A 24749-nucleotide genomic window follows, 5' to 3' on the forward strand; every position below is an offset into this window, starting at 1 on the left:
GGTGCGCGCTATCGGCACGCAAACGGTGAGCATCGAAATAATCACTAGACCTGCGGCTTAACGGATATATACCACCGACCTCCGTTCCCCAGACCCTTCGGACCGCAACTGTATAAGCCCTGGAATGCATAGTGATCCACTCACGTGTAGGCGACGTACAGGAAAGCCACCAGGACGCCGTTGCTGAGCAGCTTGAAGAGCGCGGTGAAGACGGCGACTCGAGCGTGCAACTCTTTCAGCACGTGGCGCCGCACCTCGCCGGGCGTGCGGCTGAACTCGAGGCTGTAGTTGTACTGGTGCGTCACCGTGATGTTCACATAGAAGGCCGTGTACACCCGCTCCAGGAAGCTGCGCATCGCTGCGACACAGAAGGCCACGTTTTTCGAGCTGGGCCATTGTAGCCCAAGAATTCGGTGTGAAGGTTTCCGTGGTCTATGGCGCGAACGGCGCGGCAGTGCGATGATACCACACGTGTGAAAGCTCAAGAATCAGCTAGAAACAGTTAGTGAAGCAGTTTTCGGGGAAAGCTGCAACTTTGCATAAAGTTTCCAGCGCTTTTGTGCTTCACAAACGGATGGATTTACTTCACCGTAAGATCTTCAGACGAGATGACACGCTAGCGATTTTAAACAACCTAATATAACCTACCTACGAAAATGTCTAAAGCGTCCCAGTAAAACTAGAAAACTGAACCTAAGCGTGAAATGACGTCGGTTTGGTCTGACGTTGTTTGATTTAGCAGACGTCAAAACTCTCAGGCAGTGAAAAGTATCATTGGAACGAAAGTGTGATTTTAGGACAGTTCGCTAATTGCGCTTGAGTGCTACAGAGCCTGTCAAAGGGGCTATCGTCTTCGCGCAAAAAATCTTTGTAGTCGTTGCTGTTGATTAATTACCAAAGTTGATGGAGAAAAAACTGTAAATCCCAGGCGGATTTCTATCAAGGCTTGGAATAAAAAGAAGCGCCGGCTTTAAAAAATGCCAAAAGCCGCGACAGAGAGTCTGCTTTGGTGCGAGCACCGAGCAGACGCGTCCAGGATACGTCAATGCTGCACTCATCGTCGACTTGACCGGGTGCGCCTGAACGGAGCGACAACCGGATCGGGTCCCCAAAGTCCTGACAAGGCCGCATGCATACGTGACAAAAACGCTCAAGACAGAGGTGAGTGATTAAACCAAGCATCCCACTAGACAAGGCTCCTCCGAATCAAGGCCCTGCACAAAACCCTAAAAAAAAAAGTGAACGTCCTGATGTGCCCGCTGCTCTCCAAGCCATTTAGCTCTCCAAGAACAGCGTCCTGCGCTTATTTTTGTTTTTTGAAAGTATGCATAAACGCATTGAATATTTTCACTTGCCTGCTCTTGATTGCTTCTCTTGGAGCACTGTCAGAGAAATTCATTTCTGTTTCTTCGACTCGTAGGACCGACTTCACAAACTACCAGAATATAGTCTCGCCGCGCGAGCCGAACGAATTCACTTTCGCCAAACGTCACGAGAACTAATCACAGCGGGACAGAACCAGAGTGTCATCAAAGGCGCACCGAGCGGAAGCTGGGCATGTGTGCGGCTGCTGATATAATATTAATAACCAATGATTTCACTCACCTCGCTCGATTCTGTCGATCACTTGCACCTTGACGAAGTCGATGATCATGGCCGGAATCGCGCAAAGGACAGTGATCACTGAGAAAATGAAAGTGAAAAAAATCGCAGGCTATCATGCTGCCGTAACTATAACGAAGTACGAAACAGCTAGAAATTGCACCGACGATTAAGTTCATAGTGCTCGCTTACAGGCTGCTTATCCGCGCAAAGTACGATGATCATGACATTCATCCGCTAGAGTTACGGAGGGAAGAAATAGCATCGACAATGCAAACGCTTTTCTGAAGCATTCTGGCTTCTCCTGCAGTCGATTGTCGTGTGTGACGTGTAAAAACGGAGGTTCCCCTGCAACGGCTTAAGTTCTTGCTAGCTGTTCATCTGTACATGGCGCCCCACCTCACACTACCCAAGGATTCAGGAACGCTATACCTATATGCGAGAAAGGCACTGCAGCAGCACTACTGGCAGTTTTCTGACCCGAGCGCGGTTGCATGACGAAAGCATTTACGAACGCTCTGTGTAACTCGACAGAAAAAAAAAAAAAAAAAAACAGAGTTCGGGACGAAGCACTAATTTTTCCTGACGAAACGCCGACCGCCGCGTCTTCTCAACTGTTCCCTGCCAGCACTGAATGCATGCAACACGGGCGCTAACCTTGTTTACTTACCAGAACGGTGAGCAATTTATTCTAAATGTCATTTATTCCGACTGATTTCACGGATAACCCTTAGTGCCTCTGCACCCAAAAGTTCGGAAAGCAAGAAGTGAAACGCACTCGTCGTTCAATAGATTGCATTTGACAGCTTGCGATACGTGCCGTTATACGCGGAGTAAACCAAATTAGGACGCCGCGCGTATTCGCAAAAGGCGCTATCTATATATCTACGTCGCCACACAAGAAAGGCTGTGGGAGCGATCGAATCATCGGAGTAAAGGCGCGGCGTTGTACGCTGGGCCGTGCTTGAAAAACTTCATTACTTCGACAGGACACTCTGACTCGCTGAAAGTGAATGAGATCTGCACCCGAGGCATTCGAATGCGAAGTACACTGAGGTCACTGTCTATGCGGAACGACGAACTGCAACCCCGTAGTAGAACTTTTTGACGGGTTAGTTGGTACATTGTCTTGAAAGAATGTCGTACGCCAAAAAAGGACGAAACAGGAAGGAAAAAACACAGAACAGGAAAGAGGCGCCTCTTTCCTGTTCTGTGTTTTTTCCTTCCTGTTTCGTCCTTTTTTGGCGTACGACATTCTTTCAATGCAACCCCGTGTCCCTACAGTTACCGTTCAAGCGTTGTACCCTGCAAAGTTCGACCCCGCGAAGTTCGTTTAAAAGAAACTCGTGCGGAGGAGTTACACAATGCGTTTTTTTTTTTTTATCCTGAATTTAGTTACCCTCGTGCAGTCATCCAGTCGAAAGTATGAGCGAAAAGCGCGGGCGTCATGTGCATGGGCGCCGTTTGCATGGAGCAACATCTTCCAACTCAGCATACATCATTTAAATAAAAATGATGTGATGCTATTTTATTTAAAAACAAGGCGCGAATACGACCGATCCAAAGACAATACAAGGACTAATCAATTAATTTGCCTCATAAGGTGTAGATAAGTTTATTCAAAAGAAGTCAAAGGAACGTTCACTTGAAGTTGTACGTACGGCTACACTAAAAATTCATAAATAGTCCCCTGAGTCAAGGACCGATGGGGCACCTCTTGTAAGTATACTAACAGAAACGCACAGGTGCGAAAAAAGCAATACCAGCGCACAAAAAAAAAAAATCATTTTAAACTAGCGCAGGCAAACAAAGCAAAACAGGAATCCCTAGTTAACGAACCGAAGCAAGAAATTAGCGCAGATTATTTTTAGAAAATGTGTAGGTAGCTAGATTCTTTAAATTAATTGATGAAATTGAGAGATATCCCCTTCAGATCAATAACTGGATTTTCCTGCCTCAGGCGATGTTTCCTAGGCAGGTGGCGCAACTAACGCCTAGACAGTAACTTGAAAAAAATGCAAGATATTACAGGAGCTTGCGGAGATAGAATTTCTGCCCGCGGAAGGTTCCCACCTCACGTCATCGGACATCCCAGTTAGCATCGAAACGATCTACAAATGTTGTTTTTTGTTTTGGCCAAAAGTTATTACTCGGTTTCTTCTAGAGCTCGTGGAACTTCCCAAATACACACGGGAAAAGAGCAGTACACAGAGGCAGAACAAGAAAGAGACGACACACACTTTCTTGTCCCATCTCTACGCGCTGTTTCCTGCTATGTTTACTATCATCAACAAGCCCAGCTCCTGATTGTTATAATTTACATATAAACATCGGAGTCACATTTTCTTAACTTTAGTTAAACATTAAAGCAACGTAACATACAACTTTCGCTAAAATTGTTACATAGCCTTGCAAGGCCAGACCCGCTAACTGTGAGAGAATACTCCTTTAATCAACACTGCAAAGAGCAGAGAGAAATGTGGGCGACACTTGATCACCTCTGTAGGCAGCCTGTCCAGGGGGCGCGGCATTTGTTCCACTACGCGCCAAAAACTGCTGCCGTCAGCCGCTTGGGTCGTGACAAGCGCGGGACCTCAGTCTTAATGATTAGAAGCGCGTGTATGGCTGATGACCTTTTTGCCTGTGTCATAGATACTGTGCTTAGGTGCTGCTGGTGGTGAAAAATTTTGTGCTGGAACGCCGACTGGCATATGACCCTCCATAGAGGTATCACACGTTTTGTAGAGGGCCCCACTGACCCCGACCTTTGTGCCTAGACAGCCGGATTAGCTTACGCACGCCACGCGTGGCTTCGACTGAGCGCGGAAACTTATATTTAAAGCGCTGGCAGGTGTCGTGGAGCCCTACGCGGGTGCGCCAAAACTAAATTTGTGGTCTTCCTAACCACATTCTTACAGAAGAAAATGCGACAGGTTCTGTAAGTTAGCCCACCACAAAATACTCCAAAAGACCCCCAAATTTGGATGCAGGCACACCCCAGATAATGGATTAAAGTTTTTTGTGAGGATTAGTGGGTGGATTAAGTTGAATTAGGGAGAATAATTAGATTAATGGGCGGATTGACGTGGGTTAATGGGTATTACGGCGGAATCATGGAAATTAGTGGGTGGATTAAGGTGCAAGAGTGGGTAGGGTTAGTATAATTCCATATGATAATCCAATGGAAGGTACCGAAACATTCCAGTCCTAATATTTTCAAATTTGGCGGTGCTGATGACGTCAGCCAGTCATAGAATTTCGTTACGAAGCAATCAGGTGGTTTTTACAAGAGGAAAGCCTAAATGCTACCGCAATGAAATGCCTCCTCGTCTTGCTAGGCTGTGTGCTACGGTGCGGCAATCGACACGGCAAACTTCAGCGCAGGTTGCCTATACAGCTAACAAGACAACTCACGCCTTCGCCTTCTCGAATACCACGGCCTCAAACTTACATAGTCAGCCTTTTATAGTGTTCTATAAGTAATAGTGGCGAATGGGTCATAAGTTTTTCGATTATTTTTCGGGCCGTGCGCGCAATTTGTGGTAAGCATCACCTGAGAGGTATATGAAAAAGTTCTGCTAGTTTAAGAACATAATTACTCGACAAACAGCAAGAAAAGTGCTCAGACAAAATGCATAAAATGTATTTATAATGTTGTCGTATAGCTATGATCTGAACATTATAAGAGCATTTAAAGCACATTGTTAGCGCAATGTTAAGCTTCAATTTTAAACCAGTAATTACAACATATAACGTTATTTGTTACCTTTTAGCAGTAGCACAACGTCCTAATGAAGTATGGAGTATTTCTTCAACTTACGCAACCCATTAGTATCATTTTTATTATGTTATGTGCTACATAGCTTCTTCTAGTTTCCCAAGATGAGAAACTCCTGCGTTTCGCATGAGATGAAGAGGTCATGTATGTAGTGCGCGTTTGTTGTCATCAGCTGTCGCCCTCAGTGCTATATATGGCGGGGACCAAGTCGAGCTCCTGCTAAAAGCGACATTGAAAACATTGATTTGAAAGCGTCATTTATACTCAGGCTCTTAAATAAGGATGACAACACAATAGGCAAAACTTTCGGAAAGCCACTGGCAAACTCATGCCGCATTAGGAAAAGTGTTATTGAAGCAAATCACGGTGATGTACTGACCCGCCACGGTGGTTTTGTGGTCATCGCGTTCTGCTGCTAAGTCCGAGGACTCGAGGTCGAATCCCAGCTTCGGTTGTCTCATTCTGACAGAGGCGAAGCCCAAAAGACGCCCGCACGTTGCATAACACTCAGGTATTCGAAGTTGATCCGAAACACCCCACTCTACGGCATCTCTCGCAGCCTCATGTGCAGCTTCGGGACGTTAAACCCTAGATAACAAACCAACAGTGATTTAAACCTCGTTATAACGAAACGATTTATAACAAAATAATGGTTACAACGAAGTAATGACGATTCCCCGTGGAAGCTCGGTAAACACGGGTTTAACGAGGTTACGGCTATAACGAAGTAATCGCCGGGCACATTCAACTTCGTTATAACGAGGTTCAACTTAGTCGCAAATGCTGTGTCTGTCTGTTTTCAGGCACGAACCTCGTCTATTAAAAAAATGCGCTAAGTCTTCGAATTCATAAGCCGCGAACAAGCAGCATTCCCGCGCTAACAAGCAGCACACCCAGCGTTGCTGAATAAGGTACTTTATCTCTCTGTCTTTCTTACTCCTAAAGCGACTGAAATTTTTGGAATCATTCTTCTGCACGCGATGAGATGCTAACAAATGAAACCGCAGAAAAACACAGAACAAATTGGCGCTCTCAATACACGTCACCAGCATTTCGCTTAATTCGTCCTTCCTGAACTCTTGCAGCAGGTGCCAATTTCAAAAACAAAGGCGTCGAAGGCGAATAAAAGGAAACTCTCTGGCTATCACCACGCGCGCCTCTCCGTCACGGTTGAAGACAACACACCAACGACTCGCCAACAGCTCCCAAGAGGCCATGGGGAGAATAGAAAATAAAGCTGTTAATCAAAATAGAACCGATAACTGCAGCTCAGGTCCCAACATTGTCCACAGCTCCAATTTTAACACAGCAGGGTCCGCGAGCAGTTTTTGAGAGGCGCACAGAGACATGAAGCTCACAATTGGTCAATTTTCAAAACTGCTCAGGCGCATAATAAGTTTTCCGAGTCAATTCTTTGTTCTCGCTTCCTTCCTCCGTGTGGCCACACTGCCCACACGAGCAGTGCGCGTATCTGCTCACGCAAGGCCCGCGAAACTCAAAAGGCAGGAGTGGGCGGCGGCTATATACTTCCGGCAAACACAAATACTCGAAATTAAGGCCAGCTCCACTTTCGAGGTTTTATTGCGAAACGCTACAACCGCTTTATTCTTCGAACGTTTGCCTCGTGCCTGGGCTTTTAAACAGCCCTCGAGGCTAATTAAAGAGACTTTCAGGCTCGTCTGACAATCGAACTACGGTGCGCTAAAATGCCCAAGCAAGAAGGCACGGCGTTATGTCAGCTTCCGCAAACAAGTGAATTCACCGGACCAAGAGTGTTCTTAAAAACACCCCATTCATCTTATATTGTGGTTCTCGTGTTTTTGTAATCTAGCGATGAGTAAATATGAGTTTCCATCATTTTTATCGTCCGGCGTTTGCATAGTGTTAAGGAAATTATGCGTATCTCATTTGGTTGTGGACGCGGAGCTTATTGATAACATTTCCTGTCGTTAAATTAATGTTATCTACGATCACTGGAGAAATAAGAGGCATTGTAAAAATGCAGTCGGAATCATGGAATGGCACAATATTTAAATATGCTGGTCACATAATAAACGCGGCAGTACTCAACTCCCAATTGGCAGCGCGCAGTCTTGAGCGGTACCCTTAATTTCATTTTTGCTAACGGAAAGAGACTCATATCTTTTATCCAACTTCTGTAATCCCAGCTTCTATTTAATCAGATGGCAGGACTGATAATAACCTGCATAGTGGAGAGGATATGGCGAAAACGCTGGGCTCAGTACACACATGTTTCTGTGAGTGAGAGTGAGAGTGAGAGTGTGAGAGTGTGTGAGAGAGAGAGTGAGAGTGTGAGAGACAGAGTGAGAGAGAGTGTGAGTGAGAGTGTGGGAGTGTGAGAGACAGAGTGAGAGAGAGTGTGAGAGAGAGAGTGTGAGAGTGAAAGAGAGAGAGTGAGTGTGAGTGAGTGAGTGTGAGTGAGTGAGTGAGTGTGAGTGAGTGTGAGTGAGTGAGTGTGAGAGTGAGTGAGTGTGATAGTGAGTGAGTGTGATAGTGAGTGAGTGTGAGTGAGTGAGTGTGAGTGTGAGTGTGAGAGTGAGTGAGTGTGAGAGTGAGTGAGTGTGAGTGAGTGAGTGAGTGAGTGTGAGTGAGTGAGTGAGTGTGAGAGTGAGTGAGTGAGTGAGTGAGTGAGTGAGTGAGTGAGTGAGTGAGTGAGTGAGTGAGTGAGTGAGTGAGTGAGTGAGTGTGAGTGAGTGAGTGAGTGAGTGAGTGAGTGAGTGAGTGAGTGAGTGAGTGAGTGAGTGAGTGAGTGAGTGAGTGAGTGAGTGAGTGAGTGAGTGAGTGAGTGAGTGAGTGAGTGAGTGAGTGAGTGAGTGAGTGAGTGAGTGAGTGAGTGAGTGAGTGAGTGAGTGAGTGAGTGAGTGAGTGAGTGAGTGAGTGAGTGAGTGAGTGAGTGAGTGAGTGAGTGAGTGAGTGAGTGAGTGAGTGAGTGGGCAGCACGAAGCAAGGTCGATGGCATGGAGGGAAAAATCTCAAGAGGGAGCGTCTGGCGATAGCCTTGACGCACAGTCGTAAAAAGTAAAAAAGAGAGAGTCGGTCCGCCCGTGATCCCTCCCTGCGATAGCGTGCGGTAATATCTAGCCCCCTCTGCGAGCGCCAGCGCGGAATAATGACTGTAGATCAACCTCCTTGCTGTAGACGCCCGCACTAAAAAATTCCCACACCAAAACATAAGGGACTGACCGTTAGAGCGAAAGACGAGGGAGGGAGCGGCTTCACGAGCACTTAGCTTGCGAAAGCTGGCCGCTTGGACGTCATGCTCCCTCCTCAATTTTCCCCTCTATGATCGACAGGCTATATTAGGTCTTGCAAACAGAAAGATGGGTGTACCCTTGGCGACGTAGCAGACCTGCTCCACCACCTTGACCGGGGAGCAGAGCCAGTCTAGGATGTCGGGCATCATCTCCAGGCAGTCGCTGTAGGCGTCCATCAGCGGCTTGCGGCACTTCTCGTACGGCTCGCCCATGCGGCGGTTGCACACGTTCACCAGGTTGTGCAGCCAACGGATGGCGCGACGGATGGCCGCGACTGCAACCGCGGTGACCCGCGCCCCATTGATGAGCAAAGCGGTAAGAGAAGTTCACAGGATTTTGTATAAGCTGACACTTCAGCGTTTAGTACGGGCTAATGTAGTACGTGTTGCGTTGTCCCTGCGTGGAATATGCGCGGAAATATTTCACGACTTTATCAGGCTCTTGGAGCATGCAGTCGCCGCGTGAAAAAATATATCGTGTGCTACGGACAGCAACTCAATACTGAAATATTTTGCAGCATTGGACCACTATATTTGTCCCATCTTGAGCCCAGAGAAGGGCGAAAACTGTGGCATTGTTTTTCTGGCCATACTACAACTCTGCGCCTCATTTAGATAATCTTCATTATAAAGCTTCGTCGAAAATATACAACCTAAGACATCTGCTATCAAGTCCGGTAGTGGAGCTAGGACACCCCTAAGCTTCCGTAGCGGTGAGAATAAAGACAAAGGTTGGACGTGTATAAAAGGCACGAGTAAAAACGAAACTACGGAGATGGTGCACAACCTCAGTGCATTGCACATGTGTCTGTCGTGAACACATGAAGGTTCCAAATAAGTACCGGACCTGCTCGAAAGTGAAGAAAATAGTTCCTCAGAAATATATTTGCAAACCATTTTCGCTTCTTAGCAGTAAAGAAAAAATTATCGGATGGAACTGGGAGGTGGTCGAGCGTAAAGCCTGATACGCTTAGCTTCACCCAACAGCGACGCCGGCGTTACTAACAAAGCGCTTTTTTTTAACCTGTAGAAGCTGTGCTCTGATTAACACAAGAGCCCTAATTATATCGCACCTAACTAGAAATAATAATTGACACAATGAGGCTCGCTACTGTACAGCATTAAATCGGAATCATCGCGACTCGTATCTCACACTCAGCATGGAATACTTTGTTCAGGCGCTTACCAGGACTTTGCCACAACCACTCTCCACAAAATAAAATACCGGCACCGCACTGCTACCAGAAGCCCTCATTAAAGATTAAAGCCCGCAGGAGGCCCCCATTCAATCTTTCACGCATACTTGACCGATAAGGGGGAGAACAGTAACAAAAAAAGATCAGTTCGCGCACTGGCTCCATCTGAGAACGCCACTGTCGAAGGGATTACACAGACAAGCATTTAAAATTTACTGAATACAAGTAAACTCCAACGAACGCCACTGAGACAGAAAGTAAACTGGATAAACGAGTGTACAGCGCCCGAAAGTTGTTCGGTAAAACGCACGAGGTCTGCAAACTGCGCATAAGCCTGAGCTTAAAAGAGGGTAAAGTGCGGAAGTCCCAGCTCGATTCAGCGACGGGTCAAAAGTGTGCGGACATTCCCAACAAGCACCAACGTTCGAAGAGTTTTGAAACTACAGGCTAACAGTCGCAACTCAACCGCCACGATGCAGTTCGCGCGCAAGCCTGAGGAAACAGCAGAAGCAGTGGTAATACGATTACGCAGAACTCCTGGCGTCCAGCTAGGTCTGTTTTATCTTAATATAACCTAGCCTAACCTATCCACCGATCACTTACAGTCCAGAAGGACCCCTATGGTGATTCTCTCGGTTGCTTTAGCCACGTAGTTGCCAAACAATGAACGAATGTGGAATAAAAAGCCTTCAACTTCCGGCATTTCTTCAGAACTGGTTCTTTATCGCATGAAGATTTTAGACCGGTAGATTTATTGAGAGTAATATTAAAACTCCGTCAATATTGTTAGCATAGGGTCTAATATTTCTGAACGTCTGAAATGGAAGATGTGTTTATATACGCAACGTCAGTCTAGGAAAGGGAACCTTTCCGACATTCATGCACGTGATCATCACCACGACCCGGCATCTGCAGATATCATATCAATTTCGTTTTTTGCAAGTGCAATAGATGGAGTGAGTACACGCATTTCATTTTCCTCCTTTTCGATTGAAAACGCTTCAACTATTTCTCTTTCAATCCTTTCTTTCTGCTTACCTAGAATTGTGGTCCTGTGGAAGAGTGGTTCGCAATTCTTATTACACCTGCTGCAGTGGTGCGCTAGATACCCCGGGTGGTTAATTTTTCCGCAGTCATTACTGTGCACTAGAAGCCTCGTGTTGACACATCTCCCCGATTGCCCAATGCATTGTTTCCCACATGATATTGGTATTGATATGGAACGACACGCACGCGAAGTGCTGGGAGGGATGTACTGCTTTATTCATCGGAACGCACTGCTTTTATAGGCAAGTCACGCATGCGAACTGGCGGCAAGCTTGTAAGCGCCAAGCCACAACATTCCTTTACCCTCTTTTGTTTTATTTGTAGCCTGGTTGCCGTCTGGCTCTCGTGCCGCGTCGTAGAGGAACGGGAGAAGAAGATTGCGGTTCCGCGCAGGCTTTAGTCCGGTGATTCCGCCTGTGGTGTCGTTGTGTCGTTCCGGTCTCCGTCTGGTGGCGCGGTGGCTCTCAAACTCGTGTCGGCATCTGGAGCTGCTCCAAGGGTTCACTCTGCGAATTAAGAAGGCTGGTGCACGGGAAATGGAACAGAATGACGAACCACTTCACGATCAGGAACAGCAAACGCAGCTTTGACCATGTGATCGCCGGGCACAGAACGTTCTTCATAGTTAATGCTTACGACGAACGTTGCGGCAATAACTCGCCCGCTGGTGTACTAGCCATGCAGGATCACCTGGTCTGGCTCCCTTAACTAGTAATCTCTCTCCTCCTTTGAACTCGCGCCACCATGAATTGAGTGTGGCGTGTCCGCGGCGTCTCTAGGCGGTCACTAAGCCGAGGATGTAGCAGAGCCAAGCGTGTTCTTGGGGTCCACGAAAGAAACAGCTCCGCTGGTACTTTTCCCGTTGCTGCACATGGCGTGTTCCTGTAGCGGAAAAGGAATTGATCGAAGCGGTGCTGAACAGACCTTCGGACACCCTCTTTTTCCTCATTCTGCAATTGTTTCAGCAGGTCTTTCTTAACGGTCTGAACCAGGCGTTGTGCAGTGCCATTTGACGCTGAGTGATAGGGTGGCGTTTTGTGGCGTGTACCATTGCCGACAGAAACGTCGCAAATTCTGTCGATGCGAATTGGGGGCCACTATCCGTTACCACTACTAATGGTAGGCTGAAAGTTGCAAAAATGGTACGCAGCTTTTCCACAGTTTTTTCGGCCGTTGTAGTAGTCATGCAGATGACCTCAGCCCGTCGAAAGAACGCGTCCACAAGAACAAGTAACCAGTTTGGCTTGCTGTACGCGAAGTCGAGGTGGATTATTTGCCAACGGCGAGTCGCCCATTTCAATGCCATTACGGGAAGACGTGGAGCGGAATTTTGACTCAGCTGGCACGTCGCATACTCTCGCACTGTTTCTTCGATATCCTCAGTCTGCTTAGGCCGCCACACGTAGCTTCTTGCCAGCATCTTCATTCGTGTTGATCCCGGGTGGCCCTCATGCATAAGCTTCAAGAGTGAGCGCTGCAAGGAACGCGGAACAACAACACGATTGCACCACGTGATGCAGTTATGATCAATCGACAGCTCATGACGTCTTGAAAAATACGGTGCTAGTTCCTTCTCTAGTACTTTTGAGGGCTGGCGTGTAAAACTCGACTCGCTGACAAGAACTGGGTGTAGTCACTGCCATCGTGTTCGTTCTGCAACGGAATGCGGGAGAGCGCGTCCGCATTTGCCACAGATTGCCCTTTGCGATATTGCGAGGTGTAGCGATATGCAGCAAGAAAGAGCACCCATCGTTGCATGCGAGCGGCTGCAGACGCAGGAATGGGCTTGTCATGCCCTAGCAGACCCTTCAGCGGTAAACGATCGAGTGGATTGTGAATTCACGGCTGAAAATATATTTGTGGAATCATTTTATTCAAAATACGACAGTCAATGCTTCTAAGTGTGAATACCCTGCTTCGGCTTTGCTGAGGGTTCACGGCGCATACGCAATTGGCTTTTCGTGGCCGTCAATCACACGAAATAGCACCGCGCCTAGACCGTATGCGGATCAGTCTGCCACTAATTGATAGGATTTTATCAACATTATCTCTGACGAGAACACCTCGTGGTAATTTTGAAGCAAGTCCGTAACTGTATGGTCTAATTGTATGCTGAAGACGCTATTCCAGTTTAGCTTCAGCTGCCCAAGCCAATCTCTGCCCGAGAGGCATGGTGGCGATTCCGGTACCACGACCACAGGCAACGTCTTCGTTTGCCCCTCGTATTCCACCATGGCGTTCGCTCGGCCTTTCGTTCGGAGCGGCGTGCCGCCGTAAGTCTTTAGTTCTAGCGTGCAGCTCTGAAGCTCCGCTTGAACTTGTCGCGGCAGCTTAGTGTAGTACAGTCCATTGTTAAAGAGAACATGCGACCGCATGGTGTCCCCGCTTCACGAAGCCCTGCTGCCTATAGATGCGGCGGGAACAGGCGGCATGAAGCGCAGCGCGGAAAGACCAGCCATCATGCTTACTGCTCATGCGTCTTGTGCCGACAACTCCCACAAATTCTCGGCGGCAGCGCTCCGCGAAGCGCGGAGCGCTGCCGCCCCGTTATTTATATGCATAGTCAATGGCTGTCCGCAGATTTTCACGTCTACCTTATAAGGTGGCAGTGAGTGCTTGCTTCTTTGCACGTGAAAAAGACTTAATTGGTCATACCCCTGCTCCGCTTCTAGCACGTTGACTACTTTGCCTTTTTTTGTCATGCATGCTTTTGCTAAGTGTCCAACTTTCTTACACCAATGGCATCTTGCACTACGATACCTGCATTCGCTAGCGTCGTGTTTGTCCTCGCATCGATAGCAAGTGTCGTTTATGAAAAAATTTGACGGTACGCTCACCTTGGGTTTGTGTTGCCCTCGGCTTTTCTTGCTGACGGCGTTTACGCCCCTTTCTGTCGACTCGCTGCTCTCCAACGGTCTGAAGCTTTGTGATTCTTTCTCCGCAAGCTCCGTGCTTCTTTCGAGTTCGCAAGCTGTCTCGAAATTCAGCTCTTTCTTCTTCGATAGCGCTGCTTGAATTGCAGGATTCCGGAGCCCCGCGACGAAACTGTCACGCAGTGCGTCGTCCAGAAAATTTCATATGCGCACTTGGCAGCAGTGCGTCTTAGTTGCACGGCGAACGTTGAAACTGACTCCGTTTCCAGCTGGAACCGGCGGTTGAACATGAACCTCTCTGCAATTGACTCCCCGGCGCATAGGGTTCTTTAAGTACAGTCATGAAATTTATGAGCGTGAACACGAGAGCGTGTGCCTGATAGCCTCGAACCCTACTCGTGGCGATACGCGGCGGCCGCCTTCATAGACAAAGTGGAAAGGGTGGTGCGTCCTTCGGCTTGCTAGAAGCAGGCAAGGCGGCTTAGCCCTTTTCACCACGTTGCTAAAAGCAGCCGCCGCGTATCGCCACGAGTAAGGCTCGAGGCTATCTTCCACGCGCTCCCATGTTCAAGCTTATAAATTTTATGACTGTACCTTCACCAGGTCCTAGAACGACTTGTCATCCGGGCTTGCAGGTAAAAACAGGTCTTTGAGGGTTTCGTACGCGTTTCCCCCGAGGGCCGATACGAAAGCGGACTTCTTCAGACTGTCGTCTTCAACTTGTGCCGCCTTCCAATAGTGGTTAAAATGTTCGACGTACGAGTCGAAGTCCTCTTACCCACCTTCCGTGTAAGTGCCGAAATCCCAGAACTTCGACATGGTTCCGCCGTTTCACCGAGTGTGTCGTCCTTCCGTGCCGGTCACACTATCAGCCGCGTCCCATCTTCCTCGCCAGTTGATAAGAACGACACGCGCGCCAAGTGCTTGGAGGGATGAACTGCTTTAGTCATCACAGCGCACTGCTTTTATAGACTAGTCATGCATGCGCATTGGCGATAAGCTCGTCAGCGCCGAGCCACAAAAGGTATATTTAAAAAAAAATGTCTCTGTCTAATGTCTTTAGACAGGGGTCCCAAGTTTGCCGTTCCGGTTAAAGCCACTACAGTGCAGCTGTTAGGAATGTTACACACCATTGCCAGTAGGGCCCCTGGGCTGGATAAAACTGCCTGCGTCGCTGAAGGTGTAAATTGCGTCACAAAACTACCACATTCAAGAAAGAAGCGCTCTGCAATCAAGAAGACTGTTGATGTTTTGAACGACCACGAACTTACGCTTCAAATTTCGGACAAAACCGGTCGATTCGTGGTTATGAAAAGGGAAGAACACGAGAGAAAAGCTATTGACGCCATTCGAAAGAATTTCGATCAATTGTGTGTGGATGAGAAAGACCTGAAGAAAATGAGACTGGAACCGGCCAAATCCTGTGCCGGCTAGGTTTGGAAAAGCTCTCGGACACGGTTAAAGGAAGCAAGGGGCTCACACTGCGGCCATTATTTTCGGTCAAGACGCACAAAGAAGACAACCCCTTCAGGATGATCATTGAGGACAAGAACATGTGGCTAAGTCATGTTGTTAAATACCTGCAAGCACAACTGTCTAAGCTGAGTTGTGATGACCCATACGTGGTGCAAGGATCAGAGCAGGGCATCAGCTTCTTGAAGAACGGGAAACCGGTTACGTGCTTGTCTCTGGACGTTAAAGACATGTTTTATTCAATTCCTTAAGACGGTGAGATTTCTGCAGTAGAGGAAAGTATTGACAGCTACGGAGCTACAAAGCTGCAGAATGAATGTGGGGCTAGCGTCAGTGGGTTCCTTGAACTGCGTCAGTGGGTTCCTTGAAGATCAATGTACAGGCGCGGACAAAAGTAAACGGAGCACGCGTCTGTCTTCGAATATTTTTCACGCGTCACCTAATTGAAATTTCCAGCAGTGGTACGCGCATGCTGGTAGCGGAGATTGGTGGGCTTTCTTGTCGACAAACAACGCTTCTTCATTTCCAATGGAGAAAGCGTGATTGCACTTCGAACGCAATAGCGTGCTCCGTTTACTTATGGCCGCGCCTGTACGTGCAGTATGAAGGAAAAGTGTACGCACAGCGAGGCGGAATATGCATTTTTTCGTGTCTGGCTCGTGCACTTTCGTACTTGTACATGGCAAAGGGTGATCGAGCCTTAAACCAGAGCTTGAAGGCAGGAATGTGTTGCTTTCGATATGTAGACGATTTCTTGCTCTGTTTCAGTGCGGAAAAAGCTGGCGCGATTGATGCGGATGCGATGGTCGCGCTTTTTGAACGCATATTCGATGGCCTTGACTTCACTTATGAACTTCCTGAAAAAGCGATGATAATATTCCTCGATCTACAAATACACGAAACCCCTGTCCATACTTGCTGGTGGTATCATACAAAAAGTGAAAAAAGCATCATGAGGTATGATTCCAGCCAGTCTAAGCTTGTTAGAAGGAGTTTTGCCCACTCGTGCATGATACAGAGCCTTACGAAGTCCTGCGATCACAAAGTGAAAGAGAGCATCAGCATGCAAATCAGTCGGCTGATCGATAGTGCGTTCCCAGGCAACAGGGCCACGTCAGTGGCTGAAAAACTGCTAAAATCCTTGACGAGGATTTTAGAAGTCGAAAGAGCCGGGGAATAGGGAACGATTGGTTGTCACACTGTATATACATAAGGTATCGCACGGATTGAAGAAAGTGGCAAACAAACACCAAGTGAAAGTTGTATTTAGCGCACCAAAAAAACTTATCTGATAAGCATCTGCAACAAAGTGAATGCGAAAGGAAAGCGCGATAAGCGCAAGGAATTTGACATTGCCCATAGGGAAAGGTTCATACCATGCCAGAGAGACACTATTTATAAGATGCCAATATCATGCGGAAAACAATACATTGCGAAATCGAGGAGATGTGTCAGCACGAGGCTTCCAGAGCACAATAATGACTGCGGAAAAATTAACCACCCGGGGAATCTAGCGCACCATTGCAGCAGGTGTAAAAAGAATTGCGAACCACTATTCCACAGGACCACAGTTGTATACGGAAAGAAAGGTTTGAAAGAGAAATAGTTGAAGCGTTTTTAATCGAAAAGGCGGAAAAAGGAACGTGTGTAAGCTCTCCATCTATTGCACTTACAAAAAACGAAATTGATATGATATGTGCAGATGCCGGGTCGGGGCGATGGTCACGTGTACGAATAACGGGAAGGTTGGCTTTCCTAGACTGACGTTGCGTATATAAACGCATCTTTTATAAGGAATAAACAGCTGTTAGTTTGCACTTGTGTCGTTCGTGTGTGTGCGTCTTTTTGTGTCGCTTATAGCGCATATGTTTGCATAACTCCTTATATAGCTTAACACGCGTTTAAATTTTCGTTTACTTTACCGGGAAGGTTGATTGGCTTTTGCAATGTGTGATCATACAGCACGCTCTCTGCATCGCATGAAAGTGACACTCCGACTTTGCTTAGAAAAAAAAATAGTATACTTGTGAGAATTATTATTTTGGGGGCTAAAAAGAGAACTATAGATGCTATTGGAGCCTATACCATGCGTGGTATGCAGGGCACCATAACGGGTTCAGCGCTAACAATGCGACTGCCGACAACGGCCCTTGTCGACAAAAAACACCGTCACTGTTGGATTTTATTTTTGTCGACCGGCTGCAGAAACAGTAACCGCGGCAGCGGTGTTTCTCGAGAAAGTGCTACGGGGCCTTAACGAAGTACGGGTAAATACTCTGACTGTCTATGTCGAGCCCAAATTCCATTTATTAATAAATTATTAAGCGGTGCTTCTCGTGAAAATACTACTGGGCTGTAACGAAGCCGGTATATATATTCCGGCTGTCTATGTCGAGCCCACAGTCCAATTTTTAATAGAAGACTGTTTATTAAGGATAAAATTTCTTAATCAGTGCGAAACGAGACGATAACACGAAGTATTCATAGTGCAGCACTGAATGTTTCTGTCTTGGTTTAATTTCTTGACTGCTGTCGTCTGTGGCCAAGTTCGGACCAATTACTCGTCCACAGCGACCACGTGACTTTGCGGCATAATCTCCCCGCTCTCTCTCTCTCTCTCTCTCCTCCTGTTTCTATTTTCAAACCAGCTGCATTATCTCGCTTCGTTCCCTTTCCGCTTTGCGGGCCCGTATTTTGTTTGCGCTTGGGTCAAGCACGAAGCGTTTAAATGTTAATTTCGCTCCAGGCCTGAGCTCTGTGACGTCAGAAGGTACTCCGAAGAAAAATAACATTACGCTGCAGGCAAAGAACCGCAGGATCAAGTTCGCGGTCACTCAGCAAAGTTTTAAGTTTGGGACAGCCGGCAGCAAAAGGTAGACTCACAGTTCGTAAGAAGCACTTGTCGCTTTCGCTAAGAAGTAAATAAAAAAAACTGTCTTGCTAAGCTTGATAATTAGGTTCAGCGATTGCGCTCAACAAGCATGCAAACGCTGGTAACGCTGTTGATTAGGGACCGTTGTAATTATTCAGCGGCTATGCATGGCGTTCGGCTGCTGAGTACGCGGTCGTGAATTCGATTCCGACAGCATTTTGATGGAGACGCGACGTAAAAACTTCCGTGCACTGAGATTAAGGCGGGTGTTAAACAACTTGATGAGGTCGAATTTACTAGAAACCGTCCACAGCAGTGCTTCTGCTCATCCACAGCGTCCATGTGTCAACAGTTGACTGAGGCGAATGCGATAGTTTGCAAGAAAGGCTGTAATATCAACAAAGAAAAAAAGACACATACAAAATATACGCTGCGTAGACTCTATGCGATAGGTTTCAGGAGATAGTTGGCCGAACAAAGCCTGTGGAGAAGGAGTCCAGAACTGCGAACTGTGGCTTTGTTACTTTGTGTTCTCAGAACAAAAAAACACAGATATTGCTGCTCGCAAGGTACCTCCGCTCCGAGTTGACACATGATACCATAAAATCGAACAAGTTTCCTGAGCCTAAAAGCTCAATACTCAGGTCGTAAAAAAACTTTTAAAAACCTTTTTACCATGTAGGGAACGGAGCTTCACTAGTACACGTTTCTCGAGGTAGGCGTGGCACACCCCCATGACGTAACGTTTCGTGAGAAAATAGAAGGGAAGAACGAGCGCCAGTGCTAGCAATGAAAGCGAGTACCACTCACATATCTCCGTGAAAAGATCCTTGATCGACAAGAATGCTTTCTTCATGAGGGCCCCGAAATCCAGAAGCACTTTTATGACCTTTTTAACCCGGTCATACACAGCTGGGGGATGAAAAAATGCAGAATTAATTCAACTTATATAATCCTTTTACACGCCGCTATTCACAGTTTATAAATTGTGAGCTAAAAGCCTTAATAGTTTCTGGCAGTTCTTTAAGTCAAGAGATTTCTGGAGTATAAAGATGCATGCCGCTACAAGTTCACAAAGGTCATTACACTCTGGACACAAACAGGCCTGTATGGGAGTAACACTGGAGTAAGCTGTCCTCTATCGCACTCCCTGTTATAAATGGGAGTGCACGAGAGGATAGCTGGCTCCTTTCTTACTCATTTTTGTTTAGAGTGTACTAATAATTCGGGACAAGCGCTTCTAGTTCCATTGGCTGCCAGCACATTTCAAAATAGCGCGTTGACATAATATGTGACGTAAGAAAGCGAATGACGCGCTACGCTTAGCGGAACTGGCTGCGCGCTGAATTCCTCATACTGATCACAGTTTTAAGAGAGCCATTTGTGAATGTTTTAGAAACAGGCGGCAAGTATTTGTTCCTACGAATTTTCAGGACTGAAATCTGCGGATGCTAACTTTGATAACAAAGTACATTTGATTCCTTTAAACCTGGATGTGCTCTGGTGTGCTATCCCCACATGTGTTTCCTGACATAAGGGTAATATCATACCCATTAGTGCCCCCCCCCCCCCCCCCCCCCCCAATCTCATGGAACTAATGTTTTGCCCCTGTCGGGAAATATGCAGGCCGATAGTATACGTCAGGAAACACACATACTTAACTGGGAGCAGATTTTAAGGCCTTCCCTCAAGACATACGGCCTTAGAGAGGGGAAAAGCTAAACAGAAACGCTGAAAACATAACAGCCGCATTTGCATTTGCATTCAACGCGACAAGAGCTTCTGGGTGTGTTTATACTTTTTTGCTTGAATGCAAAGAGAAATTCGAAAATTTCTTGACACACCTAGTTCTTTCCTTGAAGACAGTAAAGACAGTGCGGTAACACGAAACTGTCAGACCATACATACACACGCACGCATTACACATGTAGTTATTATTGCGCTCACTCATTTCCATAAACAAAGAATCGTGCTTCTCATTTATTAGAGCCGTTAAGTGTGTTGACGAGTGTTACGTGCGAAATTCGGTTTAGTATAAACTCTGGTATTTGGACGGAGAAGCATCACGTGTGGTCTCTTCCACATCCTCACCCTTGAGCGGTGACGTGGCCACCTCGAGCATGCGGCGCGTCTCGTTGGCCACCTTCTCCTGGCCGCAGCTGAGGCCCCGCGACAGAACCTCCACGTTGGCCGCAAAGTTCTCCGCAGGACCCGTGAGTACCAAGAAGTAGATGTAAGCCATCAGCGCCAGACGTCCTTCCCCTGCAGTGTTGGTGGTCTGGCGTGTCTTACATGTAGGGTGGCTACCTCTACAACTTCAACTGCGTTACGTGTATAGTGTCCGCATAAGCGGGGATCGAAGACGAACATTTTATGAGCACGAGAGTAGCTCTCATCAGTGAAAGTGTTTAGCACCACAATTAGTTAGTCCCGTGTCCCTAACTCTCAGACTACGGTGCTGAACCGTGCGCCGTGCACCCTGTAGAAAATTCGAGTGTAACAGTCGGATACAATTCAAGAAAGCTGTGGAAAATGCATTTCAAAAGAAGCCTTTCAACTGTCTTCGGCACACTTTCATGATGTCGCGATAAACTGCGTTGCGCCTGCTGTCATAGCATCGCAAGTTCCTGGCAAGTGCAAGATGATTTACAGCGACATCTTGACGATAGGCCTTCGCCATTGGTTTGAAGGCCTCCTTTGAAGGGTATGTGCCACAGCGTTCTTAAGTTGTATCCGACTATGCTCGGAGTCTGCTGAAGGTATCGTCTCTGGGGCAACCGGTGTGATCTTGCACGCTGTGTCTCGCGACATTGTAGTATATGTCGTGAACTTCGCGCGGTCACGTGCTAGACGACGATAATATTATCCGGATCGTCCAAGAAATGTACTCTCTCCACAACGAACATTCGAAGTTCTAACTTTCCGTGACACCTCTTATTTCCGGCACGCAGCACATGCCCTCCTTTGATGTCGCTGCCAGTGGAGGACGCATGCTCACTGGAGAACAGCTGCGGCAAGGTGAGCAGGATGAGGCAGCGCACGGTGTCGGAGAAGGCCGCTCCCAGCATAAGGAAGGTGCCACACGTGAACACGACCAGGAAGATGATGAAGTTGGTGGTCTGGTAGATCCTGACTAGCGCAAGGTTTAGCAGCACAGTCAGCAGCGCCCCCATGCCGAAGCCCAGGAAGCTTTTGAGCACTCTGTTCTCGAAGGTGTTCGGCTGCAGGGACTTTCTGCAAATTGGGACAACAAATGTGTTCTATTCGGCATTAATAAATGCGGCATAAGGTCAATGTACCGGCCTAATGGCTAATAAAAAATCGCTGCGACGAAGCACAACAGTCAAGCGAAGGCGCGTCGTCATTTTCCATATGAAGTATCTGGCCATAGAGGCATTCAGTGAAAAGGTAATTGCCAAGAAGGTATCATTATGTAATATGGACATATATATACAGAGTTATTTCTGGTGTTAAGGCACATAATTTCATGCACCCCGCCGCCGTGGCTCAGTGGTTATGACGCTCGGCTGCTAGCCCGAAAGACGTGGGTTCGATCCCGGCCGCGGTGGCCGAATTTCGATGAAGGCGAAATTCTAGAGGCCCGTGTGCTGTGCGATGTCAGTGCACGTTAAAGAACCCCAGGTGGTCGAAATATCCGGAGCCCTTTACTACGGCGTCCCTCATAGCTTGAGTTGCTTTGAGACGTTAAACCCCAATAAACGAAACGAAACCAAACCAAACATAAGTTCATGCTGCAGAGTTCAATGAAATTATTGTCCAAGACCATCTCGCGTTCTTAATTCTTCGAAATAAAGACGAGCATGGAGATGCTTGCGGCCAAAGACGCCCTTAAGTCCGGCTCATCGCGCAGGGGCGAATATCTCACAGCGATGCTTGCTACCGCAAAACCCCACGACGGCGCCCACTTAAAATATTTTCTGGATGGAAATGCCACAAATGCGCCTTTTCGGGAGCGCACAATCTTTGACCTACATGGTCAAAGTCGCAGGACACCTGAATTTAATAAGCGGCACATCTTTGGGCCATCTGTGGTGCGAATTTTATCACGAGGGCAACATCGGGAGCCAACTGCACAGAGGAAACCGACATGACCTGTACGGGGTATCGAACTGGTAAGTCGCGATATTCCCGCTGATGAGTCGGTGTGCTCACAGTAGGCGTCCGCCGCCCTGGAAATCCCTCCTGTCCAGGCGGCCCCGGTGGCAGCAGGCGCAGAATGAGGCGCACAGCACTCGGCTGACGAAGCGCTGCAGTCGGTAGAGCGGCGGGTACATGGGTTCCTGGCCGCAGCGGCGCCGCCACGAGTTGACCCGCTCCAGTTTGTAGCGTTCCAACGCGCGACGCACGCTGTACATGTAGCGCTGCTGCTGCATCCAGAAGTGCAGCCGGCCCGTGAACAGCTTGCGCACCAGCAACGAGCACAGAGTCGTGGCCATTGCTGGACGCTCTTGCCGACCCGTGTCTTACAGCTGGCGGAGAAAGGCAGTCTTTTAGTGCGAAAGCACCGCTTCCCCAGCAGTCCTGAAAAGGCCGATGTCTCTCTCTGAAGCCTCGGCCTTTGACCCTTGACACCTGAGATGAAATGGCTTGGATACAGTGTGGCTGAGGGGAAGATCACGTGGTACGAAAGTTTGAAAGAAATAGTCTTGGAGGACAGTGCAAGGCTGTGTCTAGGCAAAAGTGAAGCTAATTCAAAACCAAGTGCTTTCGCACGTCATACGGTGTTTAACGGTGTTAAACAGTCGCTTTTTCTCAGCGGCAATGCTCTCAGCTTTAAAGAGTTATAGAAGTACCTTAGTCATATCACTATATTAGCTGCTCATGGCGCGTCGTAGAGGATTACCACATCATCAGCAATGCAAAACGAATGCTCTAATTTTTACGGCCAAACTAGTGGTACGTTAAAGATCCCCAGGAAGTTGATTCCGAAGCCTTCCACTACGGTACTTCTCTTTCTCTTCTTTCACTCCCACTTCCTTCCTTCCATTACGGCGAGATTCGGGTGTACACCGAGATTTGAGATAGTTACTGCACCGTTTCCTTTCCTCAAAAACCAATTTCAATTTTTTAGTGGTTTTGGAGGAAAGGAAACGGCGCAATAATTGTCTCACTTCTCGGTGAACTCCCCAATCACGCCGTAAGGGAAGGAAGGAGAGTGGGAGTGAAAGAAGAGAGCGGTGACCGGAAAATATTCGCGAAGTAGAACGCTCACGACCGATCAAGAAAGAAACGCAACTAACACGGATAAAAAAATGTGATCAAGCTACAGCACGAGAATACCAAAAATGCTCACAATGTTGACCCATCTTTGCAATATGGTCGAGAAAATTAATTTTACTGCATTTTCGCGATGGTCGAACAGAACCTAGCAACACGTGGCATTTGCGTGAGGCTCTTTCATACCCACTGAAAAGTTGTTGTCGTCTCTGAAGTTTGTTCTCTCTCTCTCTCTCTCCATCTCTCTCCACTTATTATTGTGGCGCCGTGGCGTGGTCACTCCTGGTAAGTTGCTTATAGCAAAAAGAAAAATATGAAAGGAACATAGATTTACCACTCTTGTCTGCTGCCACCACTGTGCCCTTCGTCCCTTGTCGTAAGCGTGCGATTCCTTTCATCTCTTTAAAGATCAGATTTCAAGCCGTCGTGCACTTAATGAACTACTTCCTCGCACAACATTCCTTATTTAACGTGAGTCGATGCGCTTCACATACCTGAGCGATCCTCAGAGAACTCATTAGATGATGATGTCCTCTGGCTTAGATTTGTTCCTTGGCTTCTTTTTCTTCTTTTTGCTCGCACAAGTTGGGCGCACGACATTCAATTTGTGTTTTATTTTTAATTTAAGTGCGGCACAAGAGAAAGGCAGACATACATGTCTCATTTGGTAATAGCTGCTTCGGTTTGGATGAAATTTGTTGCATTTAAATTAGTGTAGAGATCAAATTTCGGTTGCATGTTGTTCTTTCTAATGACGCGTGAGACATTAATATGTATGGATTCGTGGTATTTGCCTACGGCCACTAAATAATTTGTAATTCAGTTTCTCCTCTCAACTGTCTGTTTTTGTCTCAACAGTCGAGAGATTTCCATGACGCGAAAGGTCAGAATGGGTCACGTGAGGCGTGAAGAAAACGGTTGTGAAATAGCTGCTTCTTCATTCGTTCAGTTCTGGCTCTTGAGGCAGGCTGGCTTAGCGCTGCAGTGAATTAAAACGACGAATTGAATGACGCAAGTCGTCAGCCTATATTTATTGATTCCTCAAAACTTTTGACACGTCCTACATTATCACCTAGCACGCTAAGTAAACGTAATTCTGACTATTTATCAGCCTTGGCGCGTTAACTAAACGTTATTTTGAGCAATTCTCAGCTTGTTAACTAGATTTCTCCTTTTAGCCAGCTCCTACGATCACATCCTGTGGGACTGCAAAATAGAGCCACCTCCGGGTGTTCTGCATGGTTACCGCTCCTTCTCTCGAGCGGTGGGAGACCGTGCTGGCTAGCTCTGACCCCAGAACGCAAGTTTTGGCGGTGGAGTGGGCTGACAAAGTCGTCGAGGGCTATGTACTCTCGACCACTTAACGCGGCCTCTTGCCAAGCTCTTTCCGGCGAAT

General features: G+C 47.3%; 1 protein-coding gene across 1 annotated transcript in view; it reads right to left on the minus strand.

The window, feature by feature from the left end:
- Positions 1–22690, minus strand: part of LOC149340767 (DC-STAMP domain-containing protein 2-like) — a 60558-nt gene extending 37868 nt beyond the window's left edge. Inside the window, exons 1-7 of the mRNA XM_089551179.1 lie at positions 22289–22690; positions 21114–21349; positions 20207–20377; positions 18926–19027; positions 8732–8929; positions 1606–1683; positions 145–358 (exon numbers count right to left, since the gene is read on the minus strand). Coding sequence (XP_089407305.1) covers positions 145–358; positions 1606–1683; positions 8732–8929; positions 18926–19027; positions 20207–20377; positions 21114–21349; positions 22289–22572 — 1283 coding nt within the window. The 5' untranslated portion in view covers positions 22573–22690. The remainder of the gene's footprint in view (positions 1–144; positions 359–1605; positions 1684–8731; positions 8930–18925; positions 19028–20206; positions 20378–21113; positions 21350–22288) is intronic.
- Between the last annotated feature and the right edge of the window lie 2059 nt (positions 22691–24749).

The sequence above is a fragment of the Amblyomma mixtum genome, chromosome 6 (genome assembly GCF_055824585.1).
Source record: "Amblyomma mixtum isolate Tamu chromosome 6, ASM5582458v1, whole genome shotgun sequence".
Classification (NCBI taxonomy): Eukaryota; Metazoa; Arthropoda; class Arachnida; order Ixodida; family Ixodidae; genus Amblyomma; species Amblyomma mixtum.